At 37.3% G+C, this 27,376-nt stretch overlaps 4 protein-coding genes across 6 annotated transcripts in view; 2 read left to right on the top strand and 2 right to left on the bottom strand.

Annotated features, from left to right (window-relative positions):
* The window catches only part of clip2 (CAP-GLY domain containing linker protein 2), a 32,378-nt gene extending 27,750 nt beyond the window's left edge, over positions 1-4,628 (bottom strand). The window contains exons 1-2 of one of the 3 annotated variants that reach the window (XM_044140796.1): positions 4,120-4,628; positions 1,185-1,401 (exon numbers count right to left, since the gene is read on the bottom strand). In XM_044140796.1, the coding sequence (XP_043996731.1) occupies positions 1,185-1,299 (115 nt within the window). In that variant the 5' untranslated portion in view covers positions 1,300-1,401; positions 4,120-4,628. The remainder of the gene's footprint in view (positions 1-1,184; positions 1,402-4,119) is intronic. The other 2 variants (XM_044140797.1, XM_044140798.1) reach the window with 2 other exon arrangements.
* Positions 4,629-8,283: 3,655 nt separating this feature from the next.
* On the top strand, positions 8,284-13,509 carry cldn2 (claudin 2). Its single transcript, XM_044141652.1, has 2 exons — positions 8,284-8,788; positions 10,766-13,509. The coding sequence occupies exon 2, from the start codon at positions 10,790-10,792 to the stop codon at positions 11,606-11,608; it is 819 nt and encodes a 272-aa protein (XP_043997587.1). The 5' UTR covers positions 8,284-8,788; positions 10,766-10,789; the 3' UTR covers positions 11,609-13,509.
* Positions 13,510-14,956: 1,447 nt separating this feature from the next.
* Positions 14,957-24,127, bottom strand: rbm41 (RNA binding motif protein 41). Its single transcript, XM_044141650.1, is given in 8 exon segments — positions 14,957-14,996; positions 14,998-15,154; positions 16,279-16,426; positions 16,524-16,978; positions 19,257-19,461; positions 19,538-19,742; positions 21,971-22,087; positions 23,974-24,127. Coding segments are annotated over 8 exon segments (1,344 nt in total). The 5' UTR covers positions 24,006-24,127; the 3' UTR covers positions 14,957-14,971.
* A 959-nt stretch (positions 24,128-25,086) lies between these two features.
* The window catches only part of klf8 (Kruppel-like factor 8), a 70,538-nt gene continuing 68,248 nt past the window's right edge, over positions 25,087-27,376 (top strand). Inside the window, exon 1 of the mRNA XM_044141651.1 lies at positions 25,087-25,678. Coding sequence (XP_043997586.1) covers positions 25,652-25,678 — 27 coding nt within the window. The 5' untranslated portion in view covers positions 25,087-25,651. The remainder of the gene's footprint in view (positions 25,679-27,376) is intronic.

Here is a 27,376-nt window from a genome sequence, read left to right as displayed (position 1 = left end):
TTGGTGTAACTGAGCGATAGTGAAAGATTTACTCAGCAGCTTTGCAGTCCACTTTCTGCTTAACGTAATCATTTTATGTATAAACATCAAAAATCTTTAAAATTTTTTTGACATTTATGACAAATAGATGCACTTCAATTCACCATGAAACTGTGCAAATTGGAATTACAAAATAAATCTGCTTAATGCAAACACTCCAATTTTGAAAAAAAACTTACCTTTTTTGCTAAAAGGCTTTTATCTACAATATAGTGTTTTTTCCAGCTGTATCAAAATTTATATATTTTGCGAGAAATTGAAAAGGAAACATCTGTTTTGCATCATACGAGTCAGAAGATTAACAACCGGATGTTGCCACTGGTGGAAATGATGAATAAGACAACAGGAAGTTGTAGGAGGATGATGATGTGGGATGTTTTTAGTCACTTATCGCGTTCTATGAACAAAGTTATTCACCTGTGACTTTAGTTGTGTTTCATATTTAATGGAATTGAGAAATGTTGTTTTTTAACAACATTAATAACGGAAATACAGCTGCTGTCTGAAGTTACATCAGACCAAACTTCTCATAAGTTTAGAATGACCTAATTCTTTCTAAATAACGAGAATAAGAATATGTCAGGGATTATTTATTAATGTCTTCCAAATAAGAAGACATTAACAGAATAATTATTGTTTCTTTAAACAATGAAGGAAAACCCAGATGATGATGTCATTGGTTTGGAAGCTTCTGATAGGTTAACTAGTTCCACTAACAGATTATTTCACATATAACATAATTATTTCTCTTGTGATAAGTTAAATAATAGAACTTGTACATTTTTAAATCATAATTAAGGAATAGCTGTTTTAAAACAAGCTCCTATATTTCACTGAAAAGTTACTTGCAAGTTAGTTTTGTCTTATTTCACATGTACTATGATATTTGCACTAGAAACTAGACCGAAAATACTTGGTAAGATTTTATGTTTTTGCATGATAGAACAAATACAAAGGTCAGAAATCAATCCAGTGGGAAAAGAGAGAAGTGCCCTGGGACCAGAGAGACGCTCTGAAGTTCTTGAGTGTGTTTCCTACAACAGCTGTGTTAGGCTGACTGAGTCAGAAACACAAATAAATGCTCCAAGCCACTTCCTGCTGATGAGAAGAAATATTCTTGGAGTTTGGAGAAGGAAGTGACTTACTGTCTTTAGTGGCGACGGGGCTGGACGTTCCACCCACAGAGCTCCTTCCCACCGGGCTGGAATGCTTGGCCCCACGGCCGGGAATCTTCAGTCCACTGGATTTCAGCATGTTCATTTTACAGGAGCAGGGAGGCGGCGGGGATCTGGAGCGATCTTTTGGAGGCGTACGGATCCGGTACTAGATCAAAGAGCGGAGGCTGTTGTTCTCCATGTTTAGCTGAAGGAATGAAATAGAAGGGAAAGTTAGTACACAAACAATACAAAATACAAAGGTAAAATAAAAAGGAGGGACCTTGTCAAGTCTCCACAGCCTCAACTCTGACAAAACTGAAATGAGGAGTGGAACAGGAATGGGAGAGATTTGTAGCTGCTTAGACAGAATCCAGGAAAATACCACAAACTATCAATAAAATACTTCAATCGGCTTGTACTTGTAATGGTTTCATTTAAGATAATTAATCTACATTTTACTTGTTTCAAACCAAGTAATGAAAACCTTCATTATAAACACAAAGATATTTTTCCAAATTTCATATTTCGATCCATTTGAAGAACAAACTGAGTCAGACTGACAGTAAAGTTTGTACAGTGGCCTGGCTGTTTTATCTATGAGCTCCAAACAAGAAGAAACAAACCAAATTCCAGACAAAACCTGACTGTATCGTCTCAGATAAGACCAAACAGAAAACAGCTGCAGGAGGATGGTCTATTACAACTTCAACCTTTTCAAACTATGTTACACTCAACTACAAACTTTATTGTATTTTTTATGTCTAAGCATTGCATAACCGGGAAGTGGATCCTTTTCCACTAATAAAAATCTAAAAAGTATAGCGTTATCCAAGCTCCATTTATTTTCATACCTTTAAATTAAACCCTAGTGCAACCAACTGTGTGTTTAAATCCAGCTGTTCTGTGACTTCTTTAATCTATATTGAACAAAAATGTGCAAAAACAAAACAGGTTTTACCTTAAAGAATAGAACATCAGAAGAAAAGGCAAGATATAGTGTATGAAGAACCCGTTGTGATTGATTGTCTCACAATGGGTTCACTAGAAACTAGACCAAAAACAAACACATAAACACGTATTTTAAGGAAAGTATACAATAAAAATAAGGAAAAGAAAGAAGAAAAAGCATCTACACACACACACACAAAAATAAAAAAACTAAATGAGGTTTCTGGAAAATATTTTCTGTAATTAGACATTATCTTGTGTTTTAATAACTTTATATTCTATTTTTAATTAGTGTAATTAATATGCTAATTAAAAGTAGTTCAACAATTATATCTGTCCCCAAAAATGAACCGCCAGGTGCCATGTTTAATTTGTAACAGGAAATCATGATTCTTTTGAAGCAATCTGATTGGCTGACAGGTTTTAGCTTTGCGTTACACTGCCCCCTAGGGGTTTGGAATTTGTTTAAAATAACGCTATGGTCGTGTTTGTGTGAGTTTATGTTGATGAAAACGTTTCAGAAACCAATCCTGTGTGTACAATATTATTGTTCTATTAAGTAAAAAATTTTAAAATATTTCCGTTGTGGCAGAGATATTTGTTTTGATAAAGAAAATAGAGATACATGTGTACAAGATCTAAAATTCAGTTGTTTTCAATTTGTGCGACAGAAAACTTTCAACTTTACTGTGAGCTCAGTGGGAAACACGGTGGAGCAGAGATGCATCTAAAGGTTTTCAGGATAGAAGCCCTGGAGGAATGGAGTTGGAGTGCTAGAATGGCCCAGTTAAAGTCTTGTAGTGATAAATCATGGATAAAACACAACATAGTTCTGAACGTTCCCAGTAATGGATGACCGACCAAAATTAATACAAGAACGCATCAAAGACTCATTGCAGAAGAAGACAGAGCAACATCTAAAGCGCTGTAGACTTCACTTACCTCAGTTAAGGTCAGAGTTCACGATTCAAACCATAAGAAAGAGAGCTTCAAGATAAAAACACTGGTGCTCAAGACAACTTGTTGCAACTGAGAAAACTGTGAATTTGGATCTCAGCAATAAAATCCTGGACAACAATCAGCATGACCTCAAGCACACCTGCAAGTTTACAACTTAATGAATGGCTTAAACAAAACAAAATGGAAGTTCTGATGCGGCCTAGTCCAAGTCAGGACTTGTGGCGGAACTTTAAGCAGGCCGTTTATGCTTGAAACACCCTCTAATACGGCTGAATTATAGAAAAATGTTAATCTAAGTAAGTTTGCTGCTTAAGTATCTCAAATATATTCCAAGTTAGCTATTACACACATTTAATCTGTGACAACCACACCATTAGCTGACTTTGATCAATAAGGAAGGTAATGCCCTATCATGAAATCTATTTCTCAAAAGCAATAATAAGAATAACAGTAATTTTCTTCATATTTTTTTTATTGTGAAGTAATAGTCTCAGCAGGTTGATGAATGTCCAATGTAGGCCGGTGCCCAAGTGGAGCATGTCCTACAAATCATGGCCCAGAGCCTATTAGGAAGACATAACGCTGCTATGGCCTCAAATAAGGGATGTTCATTTTGTTTAAGATTTGGTTAGGAATTAAATTAAGCGATTTTCATGCATAGCCGTGGATTTTACATCTTATTTACACACATTTTTATTCAGAAAAATTGGCCTTTTACGCTTTAAATCAGGTCAATCAAATCAAACTGGCCAAAATTGCGATGCTGGTGGTTTGAAGCAATGCTTTACATATGGAATAAGCAATAAGGCCTTAAAATATTATTATTTCTTTAGGGACAGGATGGAAGCGTCGGGATGATAATGTAACACAACGCCAGCAGTTTGATCTATTGTTGTAGCTACTGCGGCAGGCAGCGTGGTTCACTCTGCCCTTCAATTCCACCCGAAAACAAAAATAACAGACAGAATTTTTTTAAATGTCTGAAATGACTCAAAACATGCAGGAAAATCCTCACCTTCCTGTGTGGAAATGCAGAGTCCGAGGGGTTTCCGAGAAGCGGCTAACTTCTAGGTCCTCACCGGCGGAGGAGGGGGAGAGACAGGGCGGATTAGTGCCTGCCACTCCCTGGGATGCAAATATGGATGCTGAGCCAAGGAAAAAACTGAAAGGGGAGAATCAACGTGGATCAGCGTGGGTGATGGAGACAGACCGGTGTGGGGTTAGCAGCCGTCAGCCTGCCGGTTCATGCTCCAGGGTGATAGCTAAGACGGCTAGGAAAGGATGTCGAAGAAAAAAACGACTCTTAAAGAAGCCGAACCGTTTCAGAAATACTTTCAGTCAAAGTTTTTTTCCGTTTATTTGTTATTCCTGGTTATCCGATTCGGTATCTCCTCCGCTCTGGTTTCGCCGGTACTAGTGGTTTATTGGGTCCAGCTCGGCCTCCCGTGTCTGACTCAACCCACCGACTAGATCGAACAAAGGGGCTGGGAAGAAGAGCCTCCTGAGAGGGAGAAAAAATGAGACTAGACTACACACAGTCTGGCTCATTTTCCTGTTGTTTTCAACTTAAAAGTATGGAGTTATAAACCGAAATAAATTTATATTCGCATTCCCTTTGTCCCTCATTGGTACTACTTTTTTAATCGCATTGAACAAATCCGAGAAAAGGACGTTTTTCAAACATAGACATGATAATCCGCTTATTCTTCTCATTTTTAATATTTTAAAAATACTGAATCTTTTATGTAAATAAACTAAAATAACACAAAAAGTCGTTCAATCATGTTTTATGTGTTTATAACCTCAATCAATTATTTTTGTATATTTTCACACATTTCAAATCATTTGACACAGCTAGCGCATGGAATTTTGGGATTTTCAACATCATTTATAGTGGTAGGGGCGGGGACACTTTTTTCTTAATGCTGTGATTGGACGGTGGATCCATAATCATTTTAAGAGCTCCCTGATTGGGTATTTTTGTTTTTCAAAGGCGTGGCCAGTTTGACAGTCCTTACCGCGAAGACCTCCACTGCTGCACTGATTTACTGCTGGATAGAGCCCCAGAAAAAAATCCCACGTACCAATAATGCCCATGCGCATTAGGACAGTATGCTAATGCGGCACCCATATTGTGATAGGCATTTCACAAAAACTATTAAGCAAATCATTTCTGTTTTCAACTATTGTAGCCCAAGCAATGTGACTGTTTGGTCTGGGCTGATACTCTCAAGCATTAGTAGCACAAATAAGCACTTTGTCATTTCTATTTTCCATGACAATGGGATATAAATAAAGTTTAACTTACTTGCTTATTCCAAGTTAGAAATTGGTGTAAATGTCTTTCACAACATAATATTAGAAAGAAATATTGTCTAAAAGAACTTTTTAACATACAGAAACTTTTTAAATGTCCTTTTCTTATATTTAGTTTAATTTAGCTGACAAATTGTTTTTATTGTGTTTATTGGGAAAAAGTGAAAATTTAAAAGAAAAAATCTTCTCTATTATTTCGCAATACCATGTTTTAAATGTTTAAGTATTAATAAACCATTTCGAAAGAAAAATTGTTTAAAACAACTAGTTTAGAGACTATATCTGTTAATCACTGCATTGTCTTCTAAAAAAAAGCCACCAATCAGCCACTTTCCTTTAAAACAAACAAATTGTGCAATGGTTTTTGTCTCAAGAAATTTTAGGCTGTAACTTTTATGATGGCCACTAGAGGGAACTAAAGACCAGTTAAAAACTAAATACATTCAACATGCATTTAGGAAAACCAAAGCTGAACGTGGACAGCCAGAGATACTGAACCTTTATTGGGCCAAATGCTTCAGAAAGCACTCCAGGTACTTTGGAATATGTATATTTTGGGGTGCACAAAATCTATGGTGTAAATATTACACATTTTGCATCCTAAGGCAGTGTCCTTCAGTTGTTTATTATAGCAGTTCATAAGCTTTATGTATGAAAAATCTTATAACTCATATTAAATAAAATATACCATTTTCTGACCAGTCTCAAGTCAGTTCTGAAAATTTGTCAGGGAACAATAATTGCATACATCACAGAAAAGAAAGGAAAGAGTAGATTATGAAATATTTTTCATGTTAGAATCACAACATTTATATCAGAAGTTAACAGAAACTCAAATGACTATTAGATCTAGTCGCTAAAAGAAGAAAAATGTATTAGTAACCTCACTCAATTAAATTATCTTAACTACTCATATACAATATATTTACATTACAATTGGACCAAGCTTCATGTCATCAAGCTTCTTGCCGATGATGTTGTAGACTATTTGTACAAGACCAAACAAATTCAAATATGTCTGTTTCTCTGATTTACAGCAACTGACCAGCAGTCAGCTTCAACATAATAACAAAGGGTCACAAGCTGACCTGAGCAGGCTCATTGATATGCAGTGTGTCTATATAATGCCTCTCTGTGGTTCATAATAATGGCTCAGTGTTTCAGAGAGTGTGGACGTTGGCCTCTCAGTCTGCTTTGTACGGGAAGTGGCTGGATTACAACCTAATCCCATTATGATGATGTGGCCATGTGAGGCCTGGATGGAAGGCTCAGAAACTGAAGACTCAAGTTTGGGAACTTAATCAGAAGCAAACCCAGTGACTAATAATGAATTTGTGAATTGGAAAAGCTTAAATAAAAAAAAGAATAAATAAATTAAAAAAACCTGAGAAGTTTCACTTGCTCTCATCTTGGGATACACCAGCATGGTATGTAATGTTTATTTATGGAATTTCTCTCCACCTTTATCATCCTCTAGAAACCGACAAGCCAACAAACATATTTTAATTGATTAGGTACAGGAGGCTGCCAAGTCTGTTGTCAGCCTGAGTTGTAAATTCACATCTTATTATTGCAGCCTGCCAGCAGTTTGGATATGGAATGTTGAATGTGCCAAAAAAGAGAAATTACATTTCAGCTGAAAAATGAAACTTTTACAAAATATACAAAAGAACAACTATTTTACATTCATGAGATTTTAATTATTCTCAGTGTTTCTGGAGAAATGTATTGTTTAATATGACTTACTTTTTTGTTTTACAAGTTTGTTTTTGAATTTTTAGTAGATTATACTGACCTGTAGAATGTTCACTTCAGATTTACTCTATTTATCTTATTAACAGTTTAATTACCAAATAAACAATAAAACAATGAAGGAGGCTAAATTGTGTTTGTATGTTTACAAATCTATACATATTTATGGTCAATATGCATTATTACAATGAATAATTTTGACTTGACTTTGGTAGTTATATGTATAGATATATCTTCATTAAAAAATAAATTGCTGATTTATTTCTATTTAATATTTGTTAACTCTTCAATATTCTTTAAAAATAGATAAAGCCAGTTGTACAGTAACTTAATTAATTTTCCTAAATTTAACTAAAACAGAGAAATTCAGATATGACTTTAAAATGTGACTATTTAAAACATTCCTGTTTAATTTATTATAAACCCTTAAATAAGGACATTATTTGTTGTTATGCTCTTTTTAGCCTCCAATAAAGTCAAAGAATTTTAATTGTCACCTTTAAAACTAACAAAACATCAGGGGTATTGGTAGACATAAAACTATACTGGGCAAAACAATAAATTACTCATAAAATAAAATTTGAGCTAGCAAGTAAAAATAAAGATTATTTGTTTTTACTGTAAGGTGTATTCAGTTATTGTTAGCGTAGTTGTTTTTATCACAGCACCTGTTTCAATAAGTTTCTCAGACATATAGCTGGCAAGCTAACTATATCTTCTTTAGGTTTAGCCATGCTGCAGGTGAGGATATTCTAGCAAAAACACATTTCTTGTAATATTTAGCTGATATTGTTAGCATATGTCAAATTTACCCAAATGTTTTTACATAATACACATGTAAATGTATATATTTTTTCTGGTAAAGTTAAAATATGACGGGTTATTGTCAACATCACTAATGAACTATAATTGTCTTTTTTCTTCCCCCCCTCCCCCCAGGAAGTTGCTGAGGCTTTTTCTTTGGTTCAAAAATACTGCTGACGTTGTAACAAAGGTTTGTTTTGGAGAGATGACAAATGAGAAAATGATTAAACCGGCTGCCAGCAGGAATGCGAGTCGCTATCAGGTTCAACAGTTTCAGTGTGTGTGTGTACATGACATTAGGTGAAGGTCTAAATGAGGGACACTGACCCAAATTTTAAATAAAGACACCAGAGCATCTGACCAACACAGAGATGAGAGACAGCAACAGAACAATGTGGAAGATTTCTTGTCCCACGTTCTTGTTTTCTTAAGAGGATCATTTGTAAAATGCAGAGATTTGGATACATTCTTCAACAGAGTTAGTCCTAAAAGTGTTTTTCTGACTCCGTTAGTCTGATCCAGGCTGTGCCATTCATCTGCAACACGACAGCTGCCACTATGTTAAGGACTGAGGAAGCAGTCAGAGTCTGATCCAGCAAGCAGAAAATATATTTCACAACTGGAGTAGCAGTAGCAGCAGGTTACACAGAAATACCAGTGGTGGACACAATCTGCACTGGCTGCAGGCTACATCTTCTCCTTCTGCCTCCTCATCGTCTGCAGCTGCAACTTCACCACCTGCAGCAAAGGAGCAGAATTAAATCTTCAACAAATTCAGAGTCCGGCTCTCCCCTAACCTGCAGAAATCTCAGGTAATGCATGAAATATGGATGCGTGTGGAACATATTGGTCTATTTTCAGGCGAAACAGTGTTTTATTTCTTAACGAAACAATATATATATATATATATATATATATACCTCACAGGACTTTGAACTCTGAAAGCGTTGACATGAAATATGATTTGAACGTCAACATGTCGGCATACTGCATGCTGCTCAGAAGAAACAAAAAGATGATTTGGCAAAAAGTTTAGACTTCTACAAACATAATCTGCCCTAAAGAAAGTAACGGTCACAGATTTAAATGTACGGAGGTCTAACAGTGCCACAGTATTAGAATACTTCAATTATTTAACACAAATGTAATGTCATAAATTATCCGTGATTGAAAAAAATATCAATAAAAATAGAATTAACTATGTTATTACTTTTAAAAATATCTTTTAATTTCTAAGAGAATATACTTTATTTAATAATGGTATGTTGAAAGATATTATTAATTCATTTCCTTTTACATTTGCCTTAAGCATTTAAGTTAGTGGGTGGGACAAAACATGGATGAATGGATGGAAGTAATTCTTGACATACAATTACTTCTTTATAAAATGTTTCTGTTTCCATTCTGATGTCAGTCATGAATATTTATCTATAATTATTACTTAATTAATTACGTTATGGCAGTAAAGATTTTTAAAATTTTTTATGCAGGTTATAGATCATTTTTGACATCTCTATTTTTTTTTTTATTAAAATGTAAAAAACTGGAATATTTTATTTGACAAACTTCTCCACTGAATGAAAACAATTCTAAATTTAAATGTGGCAGAGGTTTAAATGATTTTCAGCTTAACTGTACACATAATGTAAACAGCATATCAACTTTCTTGCCATCTGAATCCGTACTTCACCAGCTGTTTACATTTATTTATCACAAAGACAATAATGCAATGAAATAAAAACAAAAGCAAAGTCATGAATGTGCCTAGGACCTGATATGTTTTATACTGAAATAAAGAAAACATTTTAATGTTTTTCCTAAAATAGTTTCCAGGCAGTGCACAAATCTGGACAAACTTCCAGAAAACTGCAAGGCAGTTGAAACACTGAGTTCCTTTAAAACAAGGCTAAACCCCACCTGTTTAGAGTTGCTTTTGATTACTAACTGGAATATTGATCATTATGTTTGATGGGTATGGTTGATGTTGTTGGTGGCATTTATTTGATAAAACATAATGTTTATTGCTGGCTTTCATAATGGGTGACTTTATGATGTTTTTATGATGTAACGCACTTTGACATTCCTTGTTGCTGAAATGTTCTATACAAATAACCTTGACTTAAGGTTTTGCCAAGACCTAAGCCACTTTTAGACTTTTATCTGCACAAAAGTCACAGCAATCCTTTTTTGAAAGCCTCAGACAGCTCTGTTAGGTGTTGCTTTCTAAAAGATGGAATTACTTATTTTACATCTGCATCAGTAAGTTATTCCCGTAACTGTATATACAAAACAAAATATCAGAGGAAAAGTAAAGCAAGAACATAAGAAGGATGTCGGATGTACTTCACCTTAATTTAAAAAAAAAAAAAAGATGTAAATATTTTTGTTATGTGTGTATATTTGGCAAACAAAGTGAAAATAATGAAAAGTGGAAAGAAGTCATTTGCAATGCACATATTCCCAAAGGTACAAATACTCAAAAAATAAGCACTTTTACACAATGTCTGCAATAAGGCCAGCTGATGTTTTGTCAATTTCTCTATTTCCATAAAACAGAGTTTGGCAAATCAGTTTACAGAACTCAATGCTATCAAAGCTACCATGAAGAAAACTCTAAAAAATCCTAATGACAGCAAAAATAAAGAAGTCATCAATATTCACTTGGTGGTTTTTTGGTGTCAGCATCCACAAACTTGTAACTTATAATTTGTTCTGGTGAAGAACAAATTATAAGACATATTTTGTTTTGGTTTAATCTACTTGAACTTCTTCTGTGTGCTTCCTGTCAGATCTCCATCTTTGCTGCTGTTGACATGGCGTCACTCGCTCTGGAGCTGATGGGCTTCTTCTTGGGCCTCCTTGGCATGCTGGGAACCCTGGTTGCCACGGTGCTGCCCTACTGGCAAATTTCTGCTCACATCGGCTCTAACATCGTCACAGTTGTGGCAAACATGAGGGGCCTGTGGATGGAGTGCGTCTATCAGAGCACAGGGGCCTTCCAGTGTGAGACCTACAACTCCATGCTGGCGCTGCCGGCAGACCTCCAGGCCTCCCGCGCCCTCATGGTCATCTCCGTCGTGTTGTCCGTCATTGCGAGTGGCATGACGTCTCTAGGGATGCAGTGCACTCTTTGCCTGGAGAATGCGGGGACAGTTAAGAGTCGTGTGGCTGGAGCTGGTGGGGTTTTGTTTCTCGCTGCAGGTTTCCTGTCTCTGGTACCCGTGTCATGGACCACACATGAGGTCGTCCAGAGCTTCTACAGCCCAAACATACCAGCCGGCATGAAGTACGAGCTCGGCGAGTGCCTGTACCTCGGCCTGGCCTCCGCGCTCATCTCCATGCTGGGTGGCGGACTGCTGAGCGTCTCCTGCTGTGTGGAGGAGGAGGGCGGCCGGGGGAGGCGGCATGGGTTAGGATATCCGTACCCATTAGGAGTTGGGATGTCTGGCACAGGCGCTCGGACAGCTTCACAGACCTACCGCCACCCCACCCTGCAAATGGGGGCCGTCAACACAGCCAGCAGGGGGCAGACAATGGTCCGAAGTACTAATACCTCAGAGTCCAGCGCTCAGGGACCCCCAGGAGCTAAGAAGCCCACTGCAGCAGGATATGACATTACAGGATATGTGTAATACGGTTCCAGCACTCCGTGAACTAAATGCCAAACACAACTTCAGATTATGTAAATGTATAGTGAATATGGAGGGACTTTTCAGGCTATTTTCATCGTATCCATGAAGTTATTTTCATTGTGATAAAAGTGGTTTCTTTAAAGGAAAAGGAAAAGTAAAAGGCCCTGAAGTTCAAACCTCATCAACAAATCACTCTGACCTTCCCGCTTCTGTTTTGTTAAAGTCATTGTGTTTTCTAATTTGTAATTGTGCTGAGTTAATGCTATGTGTTTTTTTTTTTTTTTTTTTTTTTTTTAATTATATTATTGTATTTAGTTAACGTTGTTATGTTTTTAAATTTTTAGATTTGCTGAAGTGGTTTGCACTTCAGGGCCACCATAGAACAAAACTTCTGTTGGATTTAAGTCAGACTTCCTGGATCATTGGGAATATTTCATACTGTCAAATCCTCCAAGGTGTTTTTTTTTAGGTTTATTTCAGACTTTTTACAAGAACAAAGCAATCAGATGGAATACAACGAAGCAGAGTCAGCTAAAATAAATAGCAGATTAATAAATGTTCAAGCCTTCCCCTCTGCCTGTGATTCATCAGTAGAGATGGGCGATGTGGACTTAGAATTTTATCTCAGTAATTTGTGGTATTATTGTGATAACATTAAAATGTACGCTTTAAAATTCCCACTTAATACCTTTTTTAGGTAACTGCACGGCATAGAATTCAACACAAATACTGATCTTAAAAAAAACATTCCCATTGGAAATATGGAAATTGTGATTTATATCATATAACCGCACCCAGTAGCTGAATTTACTGACATTGATGGCCTGGTGGAACAAACTATAGAGAAGATAGTAAAAATTAAATTTCCAGTAATACTGTTAGCTTTGTTCTTTATTTCTCGTTAATTGAAATTCATTGAGACAATGATAAATCAAAAATTCTTATAAGAAGCTTTTCACAATAAATAATTAATGATATGATAAGTCATTTATCCTTATTCATCAGTGTCTTGTTGGAAAAGTTGTAGATAGAAGCAAATACTTATATAATCCCACTCACTTTGTCTTTAAACATCTTTCCTCTACTTAACATCCGTTAAAACAATAACAATAAACAACTAATGACTTACATTACAAATTAAATAAAAATGTATAGTAATACAATAATTCTATTTAACATTCAGTTCCTGTCCTCATTCCTCCATTAAACAAAAATCATCCGTGTATAACTTGAACAGTTTTAAGCTATCACACTGTTTTAGCTGCACCTTGTTGTATGTGCTGGTGACGCTTTTAAATTTAACCTGCCTCTCAAGTTATGTCCTCCCTCATGAAGCTTGAATATTTTCTGCACATTTCTTGGTAATAGATTAAAGTAAAGTCTTATCGTGCCTTGCTTTTCAAAAAAACTCTAGTTAGAACAGTTTAAAGCAGTAAAGTAAGCCAAAATAAAATGTATCACATTAGTATGTAAATCCTTCACAAGAGCAAGTTATAAGTGACGAGTTTGGGTCCAGTTTGGTGGATGCTGAAACCAAACAACCACCAAATGAATGCTGATGAGTATTTTATGTTTGCTGTAATTATGATTTTTATGGGTTTTCAGTACGTCAACTAATCTCAACTCCTTAAAATCTTTCCCTTTAGTCCTCTGTCACAGTTAGGAGTCATTTTGATATGAAATCAGAGAAAATGCCAAAATACTAGTGGGCCTTAATAGAAAGGAAAATGTGTAAAAGTGCTTGTTTTTTTAAGTATCTGTATAACATTTTAGGGAATATGTGCATTGTTAATTGCATTTTCCTCTTTTCACTATATTCACTTTGTTTGCTATATTTACACATGTAACAAAAATATTCAAGTCTTTTTTTATTTGCAAATAAAGGTAAATTGCATTCAACATCCTTCTTACATTCTTGCTTTATTTTTTCTCTCATATTTTGCTTTGCACATGCAGCCACAGCTGCATGTATTTTAACTTGCAACTTACCAAACAGAGAACTGAGGCCTTCAGAAGAGAAGTTCTTGCAGCCCATGTGCAGATAAAAGTGTAGAAGTGGGAGCCAATTAGAGGAATTGCCAACATGCTCATATCCAAACAAAATACTACATCAAGTTTATTTCTATATCACATTTCAGCAACAAGGTAGTTCAAAGTGTTTTACAAAACTAAAATGTGTCATACTGAAAAAAATAGAAGAAAGTAATTTACAGACGTGTTTTAGCTGAAAATTGTTTCCTGAGCGGTTGGTGTGACGATCTTGTTTGAACATCGAGTTTTTGTGTTTGTAGGTGAGTTTCGACTTTTGAGTGGAATGAGAAAAAGATCACAACCTTGAACTGAAGGCAAACGGCACACAGACTTAAACAAACAAAGGACGCGCTTCACTCCAATCAATGAGTGGTTTGAGTTCGCCAAACAGGTTATGAATTCAATTTAGCCACAATGCTTCAAAAATGTAGTTTTAAAGGCTTTTCTTAAAAAATACAGCTTATTTCCTGACACTTTAGGTGATCGTTTGTGGTGTAGACTCTACTTCATTTAGAGAAAACTGGCTAAGTTGCTTAATTTCTTTACAAGGAAAATTTGTAACGACATTTCCAAAACTCCAGTCTGCAAATCTTTCATTATGCAAGGATTCAATTTATTCTCAATGGACAATTTGATCGATGGGAGAAATGAACAAGCCTGATTCTGAGCCCTGAATGCAGCCCCTCCCATTTAGCAGAAACTAACAGAGAGAACATCAGTGGACTATGCTCATATGCAACTGTGGGAAAGATAAACTCGACCTGAAAACACTTCACAGAGGCTTGTGAGCACACATTCGTCACATGTCTGCAGAGCTGCAAATGAGAACTATAAATCTGAGAAATGATGCGTTTTTACACCACTTATAACATAAACATCAGTAAACAGCTGAATTGTAATGTGTTTTAAGCTAATTGCATAAAAAGTTTCTTTTTATGAGACCTAGAGGTCAAGAAGGCCTTAAAAACTCTCTTGGGTTTAAAAATATTTTATATCTTATAACAAAGTTGCTAAAAAGACTGAAAAATATAAATGGAATAGCTAAAATAAAAGAGGCACTAGGAAACAAAATATCTTCTACAATTGTTTGAATAAAATTCATTTGGAATACATCAGAAATAAACTTCTCTGCACTTCTTAATGATTTCAGATTATTTGTATTAGCCACGTTTACATAAGACAATAAAATAATTCTCTAAACATTATAGCCAAGAAAATGCTCCAAGAATAAAAAGAGGCAATGGGTTAAAAAAACAAAAATTTATTAATACAACATACAACACTCTGTTTGTTCCAGGGAGACATAAATTTCATGTGCAGTTTTACAGGCTGTTATTTACAAGTCTGATGGATTTCTGCTGTTTCTTTGCTCTTTTATTTTCATCTCCTTCTCTCCTTCCTGCACAATCTGTTTCTCCTCTTCCTGTCGCTCGCGGCCAAACTCAACCACCAAAGGTTTCCCGAGCAACCGGTATCCATGGACCAACCGCAGGGCATTTTGGGCCGTTTCCGTGTCTGGCACAGAAAAATAAACACACAAGGAACCATGGATATTCTTTCATGCATATCCATACATATGCATGACGTCCGTCCATCCGTTCGTCCATCCATCATACTTGGGGCATCATAACTAGTATGGTTGGTTTATTATGTCTTTGGAATGCATAACATGCTAACATTAAAATACTGAAGCCTAATATTTGAATCTAATGACATTTTCAACCTGTTTTCTTCTCATGCCTGGCTCTGATAATCTGTACCAAAACCTAATAATAGAGTTACTAATGAACAAATAAAACTATTATTGTTGGGAGTTGTCAATTCACGTTCATACAAGCAACATCAAAATCAATAATTTCAAAGAAATATTGCTAAATTTCTGGTGCCAAAGGAAAACATTCATTGAGGAAATGTCAAATAATGACTTCTGTAAAAAATGGAGGTGATAATCAATAAGCAATATACAAATTAAAACAAGTCTTTAGTTGTTGAAAGATTCTTAAATGCATCATCAGATTTTTCACTATGTGGGGTTCCACAAAGCTAAGTCCTTGGTCCCACTTTATTAACCTCTAGATACACCTTAAAAAAACGTCAGCTTTGGTTACCAGAATTTTATAATATAAATATGGTAGAATCTATATTTTCACTGTAAAATTCTGTGGTTGCCAGAATTACAGCTGCTGGTATTTTACTATAAATAAGAGACATTATTTTACAAGGTACTTTAAATTGAGTTTAACTACTTAGGCTAACAAATTTCTTAGGGGGAAATGCAAAAAGTAAAATCAGTCACCTGATTGTATAAGTTTGCAAACCCCTGAAACATATTTTATTTAATCCCAGTCAGCTCCCCTTACTATTTTCTGCAGGACCTTGTTCTACTACCTGTACAGTAACACCATTTATATTCTGTTAAATGTACTGTGAAAAAAGATGAAAGATTTTAGCTTTCCTCACATCTGACTAAACATTTCCTGTTTTGGCTCAGTTAGTGTATGACACATGTATTCTGATACCATTTAAGATTTGGCCACAAACTCTACTTTTTCAGGATTTTTGTGAACTTTGGTACTTCAGAGTTCAACATGTGAACACTCCATCGATCCCACCTCTGTGGAAGTAAGACTGGTTCTCACCTGGCAGCGTGATGAAGGCCTGACCCTTCATCCTTCCTGTCAGCACTCGGTAAACAACTGGAGGCCCGTCCTTCTGCTCAAATCTGGAGAACAGCGCCACCAGCTGTGCGATGGATGCCTGCGCACTCAGGTTCTTCACACACAGAACCTACAGCGAGACAAAACATGCAGGGTTACAGGAGCTGATGAGCATGTTGTTCAGGAAGTTTCTCTAAACATTTCATATAAGACTAGGGTTAAAGTGCCTTGGAAGGTTTTCCCGGCTGGTAGTTTTGGAAGCGTGCCATGCGCCGGATCCCCTCCACAGATTCACGGTTGTTCAGGATTTCTTCGTCTGGAAGCGTCTTGATCTCCCCGCTGACGGTTAACGGTTTTCCTGACTTCGCTCCCGATGCGCCGCCGAGTCTGCCGATTGGCTGGTTGAGATCTATCCGTTCAGGAGGAGCTTGCGGTTTTGCGTCTGCTCTGTCCTGCTGATGCTCTGATGTGTCTTCGCTCTGCAGATCTGACCCGTGGTGAGGTGAATGGCTCTGAGAACTTTGTGATTGGTCAGATGTACCGCCAGATGTTGATCCCACTGCTTGTTGACCCTCAGAGTCCTCTGGTGAAAGGTGTTTCTGACACCTCAGAACATCTCTGTAGAGCGAGTCCAATGGGTCAGAGGATGATGCCCCCTGCTGGCTCTCCTCTGTGTTGCCGTCTGGATTGGAAGCAACACACATCAAAGACAGTTCTGACATTTTACAACCACAAACTACTGGATAATACAGAATATCTCAAAATAACCCCCTGTGCAACCAAAACCCTACAGAAGAAGCCAAAACATTCTTCAAAATAGAATACTTTGGCTGAGGGAAAATAACAATGGGCATTACCCTGAACACTCCACCCCTGTGGAAAAGCACGGTGTTGGCAGCATGATGCTATTAAGACGTTTTCCCCCTGAAGTACTGGGGTCAGAGTGGATTGGAAGATGGATTAATGTTCCTCTCTGTCTGAAGTCAAATCAAACCAAATCTTTCTTGCTTTAGGTTAGAATTACCAAAATTACTTTGTTTATTTTTTTTCTAAATTCAGTCTTTATTGACTCCTTTCCATTTACCAAGCAGAACAATGGAAATATGTGTGGAAATTCATATTCCATTATTAAGGTAGAAAAAGTTACAGGTATGAGTATTAGTGTTACTGATTCATTCTACACTAATTGTTCTCCAGGAATCAAATCAATTTGCCCCATCTTTTCTTCTAACCAAACTTCTAGTTGCTAAATGCCACATTAATGAGCAAAATAATATGTTAGAAAGATTTATCTATCAACATCTTCTAAATCAGACGTTTACGTACGTTTCCTTAGTATTTGGTAGCGGTGTGCTTGAACTGTATGATTGGGTCAAGTGTTTTGGGTTTCTCTCATGCTTCTCACCATAGTTTTCTGGAGTTCTGGCCCAATTCCTCCAGTCAGAACCGGAGTATTATATCTTTCCGAAGCCATGACATCATCATCAGAGCTTTACCTCATTGCTTAAAGAGACATTAATCAATTCTCTATGTAAAAATCAGATTTTTAAGGCAGTGATAAATAAATCGCCGACATATTTTCCTTGTTATTGTGACATTTAACTGATATTTCAACTGTCTTTACTCCATGAGACCAAATACAAATGCAAACCTCATTGTTTCAGTTAAAAAAAAAAACAAAAAAAAAACAAACACATTTATACTCCCCCATTACTTGTCGTTGGCCTATCACTTAACATCCTAATACAATACCCCGATGTTAGTTGTGTTAATGTAAAAGAGAACATATAATCTAGTTTTCTTCTTTTTCTTTACTTGTATTTAAAACCCTATAGAGTCTATTTTAGAATAACCAGATCTGCAGAATAACTGAAAAAGCTGAAGAATGAAGGGAATTGACAGGGAAACAAAGAGCAGTTCCCAGCAAGAAGTTAGACAAAGAAAATCTCTACATGTGACTTCTATAAATGCACTGAAGACGTGTGAAGGGTGTAATTTAAAGCCTGAAAGGGAGAAAACATAATTCCACCTTTTCAGAAACTTCATTTTAAAACAGAAAATCATGAATTCAATGTTACTGTTTGAGCTTAGTTTGGGACAAAAGGTCTTCTGTGAAATCTACGGTAATTTCACCTGTTTTCTCTGACAGCTCGGCTGACATTTGCTTAGGCCTGTCACAATGACACATTTTCAAATAAACAATAAAGAAAAGAAATTTAATTTCTAAAGAGTACTTACATTTTAGCAAACAAATAGATCTGTCACAGTAACAAATTTGGTTGGACAATAAATTCCCAGAAGTTATTCTGATCAACAACAACATTGTTTTTTTGAGAATATTTAGTGTTGTAAATGTAATGACATTTTAATGCGTGAACACATTGTAAAATATTAGTAAACTTTAAGTTGTAATGACCCTTTTTCACTGGAACAAGAAGACACTTTAAACATCCAAAATAAATAAAGAAAACAAGAAAAACAAATAAAATGAATTATGAAGTCTGTAAACAAAACTGCCCTTCAAAAAAAGGCCTGGTTGAAACCAAAAACACCACATAAGAATTTTGTCATCCAGTTATTGATAGAAAGGGAGAGACACAAGAAAAATGATAAATCACGCCAAAAGAAATGATTAAGCTTGCTTTAATTTCTAATGTGATTAATTGATTTATTGCTTATTGTGACAGGCCTACCAACAATAATAAAAATGGATTACGAAGTCTCTCTCTTACCAAAACTGCAAATCAAAAAACAATAATTATTCGGCTTAGACAGAGAAAACAGGCAAAAATGACAGGTAGTGCAAACTAACCATTTCATACTTGGTGCCAAATATTTGCAGCGTTTCTCAAAATGGCGGTTTCCAACTATATGAAAGGGAAGCATCTCTTTGAAATGAAAATGATCGCACTTATTTCAGTTTATCTTGCGATTAATTGATTTATATTGCTGAACAGTACCTCGGTGGTAGAGAGCTGTGAGGAAACCCAGCCGGTCGTTCCCCTGGAACAGCGCTTGTTCGATTTCCATCTCCCGGCGTGAGAGCGGTCGGCTGGCGGAGAAGCGCTGCGGTCGGGACAGCAGCTCTGCCCTAGCTTCGATCTTGTCCCTGATCGCTTGCAGACGCTGCCGCCTTGCGTCCGGAGCCGCACACACACCGTTGGACTGTGAGACATGACGAGATTCAGCTGGTTTGGTTTCAGAAAATTACCTAAAGGTTTTTGAATTTCTGAGTGGCAACCTTGTCTCCTGACATGTCTGGTGCCTCTCTGTTCTGCCACAGCTGGATCTCAGCTTCAGTGAGTCCCAGTTCCTGCAGGCCGACCACTTCCTTCTCCCCATCCTGCAGGGCCTGAAACTGGGAGAGGCTCCTCACTCCTGCTGCCTGCTCCCCAAACGGCCGATAGAGCGACGCCGGGGCGAAGCACTGCCTCTTTGCTACACATCTGGAAGACGGAGCTGGTTTCAAAGTGACGTTACCTGCAGCTGCAGGGAAACTCAAAAACATTTGGCTTCACAGCCGAACGGACTGAATGTGTTCCCCATATGTTTTACAAGGAGAGATAACTCTGTAAGATCCTGTAGCCCTGAAGGCTAAGAGTAATTAGGTTCTCCATGTTGCTCTGTGGGACACATAGCAGAGCGTTTGATTGGAGTGTTTATCCAAATGTGGGTCTAAATCAGTGTTTCTCAACCTTTTTTGGCCCAGCGCCCCCCTATCCGTTATCCAGGTCCCTCACCGCCCCCCATCAAAGAATTTGTTGGCTACTTTGCACTGAATAGTATTGTATTATTAATATTACCGTATTATTCGGACTTTACTGGATAATAAGACGCAGTGTCAGTGAACGGATCTATTTTCATATATAAGATGCACCGGATTAAAAGGCGCATAAATGAAACAAAATAGTCGCATAGGTCAGACTTTATTCAAATCATTAACAATAACTGTCAATATTCAACACATTCTCACTCCCGACTCGTCATATACTGACGAGTTGGGACGCCTTCTGACCATGCGTCACATATTGACGCTAAGGGTACCCCTTGTTCCCGTCCCGCTTCATTGGGGCCTTTAATACATGGCGACAACGGGTACGGAGAAGATAGGGGACTATTACTTTCCTGGGAAGTAACAGTCCCAGGAAAGTAATAGTCGGACGGAAGTGTGTCTCAGGTCTATCAGGAAGATGAGAGCGACTGGTTTTGGAAAGGTGTTTCAACTGATGGCAAGGAACAACTGACGGATGTCTGAGGGAAAAGGTCAGAAATGAAGTCCCACCTGACGTTACAGTTTCTCCAGCCCCTCCTCTTGAACATGACCAAGCAGCTTTTGGAGAGGAGCTAAAAATAACGAATTTGGAAGATGAAAAAAAATCACAGAACAGATAATTATTGACCATTTCGAGGCTGGAGAAATCTGACTGGGACCGAACATGTGTCCTGATTTGTTCAGTTAAATGAAATTATGGGATTGAAAGGTAAAAAGATTTGACAGGTTTCCTGTTTGCAGGTTTCTCTCCGGGTACTCCGGCTTCCTGCCACAGAGAGCTTTGTGGTGTAGAGTTTACCTTGGAGCAAACGACCCCCAAAGGAATCGCAGCCCCCTTTTGTAAAAATTTCCGCCAGCGCCCCCTGCTGTCCTCTGAATGCCCCCGTTGAGAAACGCTAGGCTAAATTCACACTGTAACACATCAACTCTTTTAAAGAAAAAAAGAGTGCCAAAATTTAACTCATTGTAAAGACTTCCAACAAAACAGACTGAACTGATGACCTTGTAAATACGAAAAGTCAAAACATACATCTACATACCGACAGTCTACTAGTTTGAGGAAGATAAATTAGGGACAGTTTAGGACCTTTTAAGGACTGTTATGACGTAAGTTAATAAAACTATATATTATGTACATACGCAAAAATAACTTAGCAAGATCAGTTAATAATAAGTTAACCTAATATTTGCCATACAAATAGTTGTATTTATTATCTGAACATAATAAGAAATCAAACTTGTTCTTTTCACAATGACAGCTGCATTTATGTCGTTATCTTAAAATAACAAGCTGGCAAGATTGTTTTGTTCAGAAAACAGCTTTATTATCTCATTATCTCAAGGTATTGAGATCTCAATGTTTATTGCCTAAGATAACTGACCAATTTACTTGTAATATTAAGATAGCAAATTTGTCATAATTATTTTTGAGAAAACAATAAATTAATCTTGTTTTTTGTAAAAATTTAAGAAAATGTTATTATGTACATCTTTGTTTGTGATAATGGTTTCTCACAATTACTCCAGATAACATTCACATAAGAGCTTTAATATTTTATTATCTCAATATTTCATAGCTCGAACCGAAGATGAATGATTTATATATTAATCCACACTATGATGTCTAGCAGTTTGTTCGAGTTCACCAACACTAACACCAGCACTACTGTTAACAATCACTCTAAAGTGTCATCCTGACAGCAACAATAAAAAAAAAGAAATGCTAATTTTGGACTCATCAAAATGCAAAAGCTTGCCTTATTTAAGAAAAACCTGTCAATGTTTAAACTAGGGAGAAAATATGACTTATTAATAAACTGTACAGTGAAGGGAAAGCCTCAGCTAACCTACAGCCTTGATCCAAATGTTTTAGTAAACAAACACAAACAGGCAGTTTCTGACCGGTCAACGTCGACGCCGGTGTGGAGCTGCTGCAGCAGCAGGCTGTGCAGCTGCCTTTGGCCCTCTGTCTCCTGCTCCTCCAGCAGGGGGCCCTCCTCGCAGGCTCTCCGGCTCACTCTGAGGAGACACGTCAATACTCAGGGCTCTGATGACATTGGCACTGAATCATAACACCATGGTGTTGCAATCGTCTCTCACGTCACACGTGGTTGGAAAATGTGCAACTACACAAGGCTTAGAAGAAGAACAACCATTTGTTTTGGTTATGCGTTTTATATATTATATTTTTCATGAGCAAGAAGAATTACTTCCTAAGGAAAGTGTAAATTGTTCAAACTGATTTATTAAATATATAAGGAGATGCCCAAATTCCTTTTTTGAGTAAAAAAAACAACAAAAAACATTCATTAGGTTTCATAATTTATGAATTGCTGCAAAACCAACAGAAATAAAGGTGAAACAGAACAACACTGGTTGACCCTTTGAGGTTTGATGCCACTCAGAAACGTTTTGATGTGTTTATTTGTTTATCTCCATCATGAAGACAGAGATAAAATATAATATATTTACAACTAGAACTATTTGTAGCAACATTAGTATACATTTCTTTCTGCAATCGGACACTTGAGTAACATGGAGGACTCTGAAATTATTATCAATATGTTTTTAGAACAGTTTTCGTATTTCTTAAATAGGTAACATAAATTAAACTTGCTATTAAAGTGGGTAGGTTTATCATATTTGCATTTTATATCTGATTTAAAGTAATAAAAATTGTGCATAACTACTCCATCGCCTCTAATGTCTTTATTAGGACAAATACCACAAACTATTATGATACAATTTTTTTAAAGCTCATATAACTAACTCCCACTGCCCATTAAAGTGTCCTGAGTATATGACATGATTATCATTAAAGTTAAAAGTCCAGGAAGCAAATATTCTTTTGAATTGTTTACTTCAATGTAAAAAATTAGAAACAAAACACCTTGTTTTCTTTACAACCACTGTTATGCAACATAACAAATGTCCTAGTAAGAGGAAAACGTCTCCTCAGCTGAATACCATCCAAAACCAGAGGGAAAAATTATACAAAAAATAATTCAAACAAATAATATTATGAATAAAATCTTACAAATCAGAACTAAAGAAACAGAGCTGCTGGTTTCAATGTAAGTGCAGCTTTGGGAAAATCAAAGTAGCTTGTTAGTATTTAACAGGGGAAAGAAGAAAAGACAACACAGATGACCTTGGGGAAACAACCATTGTCAAGTATAAGGGAAAGGAGCAGTCAGGTGATGCTAATGAAATGCCATTGATTAACATGAAGTTTGACTAACTCTACGAAAACAGGGACTTAGTCAGTTTATTAGTCTGGAGCAACTGTGTTGAAATTCCAGGACAAAAAGAGACCACCAACTGCCATTTAAAAGCAAAGGTCAATGCCTATAAATCTGGGAAGAGTTATAAGGCTATTACCAATACAATATTATTTTTATTCATTCTACAGTTAGAAAACTTATTCACAATGAAATTTCAGTTCTTATGAGACTGAAAAGCACCCAAAAATGTGGATGTGTAAAAAACCTCCTAACAGTGAAGCACAGTGGTGGAGAGATGGTAACTTCGGCTTCACTTTCTGTTACGTTTCCCATTTTATGCGAAATAAACAACCTCCGGGGTCTGGAGAGAAACAAGCTGTGCAGCAAAAAGTCTGTGTGAGCACTAAACACAACAGTACACGATAAAACGTAACGTATGCTCAGATAAAACCGTTATAAACATTTAGACACATAACTGCTAGCTTGGACGGTGGAGCTATCTCCATGACAACAAGAGGAACATGAGGAAATAAGCGACGCAAAAGCTAAAACAACAGCTCTGGGTCTGCATTTTCACACAATTTCGAAATTAAAGTGAGACTAAAGCCAAATGTTTTTTAGTCAAGCTAAAGGAAATGCTTTAAAAAAACAATTGTATCTCACGCAGAAAGTGTTGTTTACCTTTGCATATTTCCCGTTTCAGATTTCCGCATCCGGAAACACGGAATTATGGGAAATGGAGTTGAATTTCAACGTGTTCAACGCATAACTTCGGTGAGAGGGATTTAGAAGACACCCTGCGACAGACTGGTGACCTGTCCAGGGTGTACCCCGTCTCTCGCCGTCGCTGGGGATAAGCACCAGCAACCCTCCCGACCCCCAATGGGGACAAGGGTGAACAGAAAATGGATGGATGGATGGATGGATGGATGGATGGATGGATGGATGGATGGATGGATGGATTTAGAAGACAAAATGAAACAGTTTTTTTTTTTATGAAATAATACATGACAACAATTTAAACGAATTTCTTAAAAAGCTTCATTGTTTCCAATAACATTTAGCCAAGAAATCAAAATAAGTCCTAACAAGCCTGCATATTTTCTTTTCTGTTGCGTCAAAATACGTTCGAGGAAATAAAGAAGATAAAATCTATGCGCCACACCTTGCTTTACTAGGGGTGTGCCTATAAACCTGTCTTTCATTAGTAATGGCTGTTTTCTTTCGAGGACCAAAAGGCTTAAAATAGCAACTAATTAATGTGTTAAACAGATATTTTTCTTTATAGCCCTTTAAACATTACTGTTTCAACAACATACTCTTCTACTCTGCCTGTAATTTTTTTATAGGCAGCGTATAATATATAGTAATTTGTGTGTTCTAAAAATTTTTTTCTTCTAAATAAATGTTGTTTAAATTTTTTTCTAAATGTCCTATTAATTTTATCCTAACTTTTAACATTAATGACATTAATTAGTTATCCTAAATACATTTACACATAAAAACAGAAACAAAATATGTAAAATAATCGCAATCTAAATTTTCAAACAGATATATAATGTGACTTATGTATTTCCAATTTGATCATTTTATTTATTCATCTCGTAACTTTTATATTTAAGAATATTTGCCTCTTGTCACTATTCTGTCGTCTATATGAGTGTTTATCTGTCAAAGGTGAAGCTTTTGTCGGATGTGTCCACACCCTCCGCACCCACGAGCGGCCTCAATTAGCTCTCGGCATGACGTCAGTAAGGTGACATGGGCGCTGCATGCTATTAAGGCGCTGCATGAGCTGCACATTGCATGCATTATCCCCCTTCCCTCTTCGCATTTGAAGAGGATTGTGCAGCGGGCCCTGGTCCGCCCGGTCCGGCTCGGTCGGGCTCGGCTCCGCTCCTCTGCAGGGCTGCAGCTCTGCTGACTGACAGAGAGATGAGGGGTGGGGACGCAGGGTGGGGTCACAAGCAGGGAGAGGCGGAGGAGGAAAAGGCAGAGAGAGAGAGCCCAGCCCTTGAATACACGGCAACAACAAGCCGACTCAGAGAGAGGGAGAGACGCAGAAAGCCCCGGCCGTATTTCTGATTTGTTTTGGGGGCGATGAAGCTCAGGGAGCCGTCGACGCTGCTGCGGACATGAACTGAAAAGACACACTGGAAGAGGCGGGGATCGGTGTTCCTATATATCCCGAACATTCACTGTAAAGGTGGGAAAAAATAGCACCGCCCCCCCAAAAGAGCGAACCTCCTGTCTCCCCTCTGACAGTTCTTGTTCAGATAGTGCTACACCCAAAGCCCCGATCGACCCCCTCCTGCTCGCTGCTCCACCCCTCCGCCGCTGCACCGCTCCGGCAACCGAGATGCACACGGAGACCCGTAACAAGAAAGTAAGTGCACCTTATTCCTGGTCAGAGGAACAAACAGTGACATCTGCCTTTGTGGATGATCTGCCTGTACACAAGCAGAGTTGACATGTCAGCCTAACATGTGTCTGATCATTTAAATGTCAGTAAGCTGTGTCTGCTGCAGCCACGCGCATCCTTTTTATTCTGCAATCAGCGGAGGAGTTTTGTAACCTCATTGCATTTGCAAGTGCATCATACAGGGGAGTCCTGTCGTTTCCACGCTAAAACACGGAAGCTTCTGCACCCCTCTCTCTCTCTCTGTGTGTGTGTGTCTCTCTCTCTGTATGTATGTGTGGTGGTAGTTCAGGTTCGATTTTAAATGCTCCGAGATCCCAGGGAAGCAGGGAGGAAACGGAAGACAGCTTCTGCAGCTTGCAGGACACCATCTTAGCTTTTAAAGGGCCAGTATCCTCTTTTGCAAACGTCCATGGGAAGCACCCAGGTGCACTGCCTCCAGGTACTCTCTGTACCATCAGTTTTGTAGCACCTTGCTAAAAAGTAGGGCTGGGCAACGTTGTTTAAAAATAAAATCTTCAAAATAGACTTAATCCTTAACTCAATCGTTTCAAAGTCCTGCTACTAATAATAATTTGATGCTGATGTTTTAAAATATGAAGCATTTTCTCATATGTAAAACCTATTCCAAAGTATAACTTTAAATTTATTTGCTATTTTTCATGTTGGAGTTCTCATAACATTACTATTTTATTCTCCTAATATTGCAACTTTATTCTTGCAATAAAAAAAAAAATAACCTGGTCTTAACATTTAAAGTCCAGATAAATAGAAGCTGTAAAACACACTTATCATACAAGATGGCGGCGCTGGGGCGCTGACATCTCTCTATGAAAACATTGGTGAAAAAATAATCCAGATTTTACAAAAAATTAAGTTAACAGCCAAAAACTCAGTTAATTGATTTCTTGATTACATTTTCTGAAAGGGTGATATTAGGAATTTATGTCAGAAATTGGAGCATTTTTGCACGTTTTTGTCCGTTCTCCTTTGCAACATAACTCTGTCTCAATCAGATTGGATGGGTAACATCAGCTTTCTGGTCTCACCACAACTGGATTTGGCTCTAAATGTTGACTGGGCCATTCTAAAAAAATAAATCTGCTTTGATTTTGTGTTGAAGCAGAGACTCTAAAAAGCATCTAAAATTTTACTCCACCGAGGAGTGGAGTAGACACTTATGTTTATAGATAATTTTCTTTCTCCAACACAGCTGATTCAGACGGTTGAATTAGAATTCTACTAATGAGTTGTTTGTTTGATTTACATGCATTAGACCAGCAAAAAGGCTGCATGGTGAAGCAGCATTATTGTTATGAGTGTTAGGTTAGTTGGTCTCTCTAAATTGCTTGTAGATATCCCGCTGTAGACAACCGCCCCACTGCATGATGCTGCCACTGATTGTCACTTTACAGATGGTGTTTTTTTTGTTGATGTTTTTGCATGTAGGCCAAAAAAGTCTGTTTTGTTGTCATCTGACTAGAGGACGTTCTACTACATGCTTCCAGTTTTCTCAATGTGGCTTGTGGGAAACTACAAACATGTCTCCTCAGGACCCTTTGTTGTTTTTTTTTTTAGTCTTCTTCTTACTACTTTAAAAAAAAAATATAAATAAATAAATAAAAGCCAGATTTGTTTAGTGCATGACGGCTGGATGTCCTCACA

The sequence above is a fragment of the Gambusia affinis genome, linkage group LG15 (assembly GCF_019740435.1).
Source record: "Gambusia affinis linkage group LG15, SWU_Gaff_1.0, whole genome shotgun sequence".
Lineage (NCBI taxonomy): Eukaryota > Metazoa > Chordata > Actinopteri > Cyprinodontiformes > Poeciliidae > Gambusia > Gambusia affinis.
The sequence above is the reverse complement of the archived record's forward strand: the minus strand, read 5'-3'. Positions and strand labels throughout refer to the sequence as shown.

Excerpts from the sequence above, each read along its gene's own strand:
- cldn2 (XM_044141652.1), top strand. The coding sequence starts at position 10,790 with ATGGCGTCACTCGCTCTGGAGCTGATGGGCTTCTTCTTGGGCCTCCTT.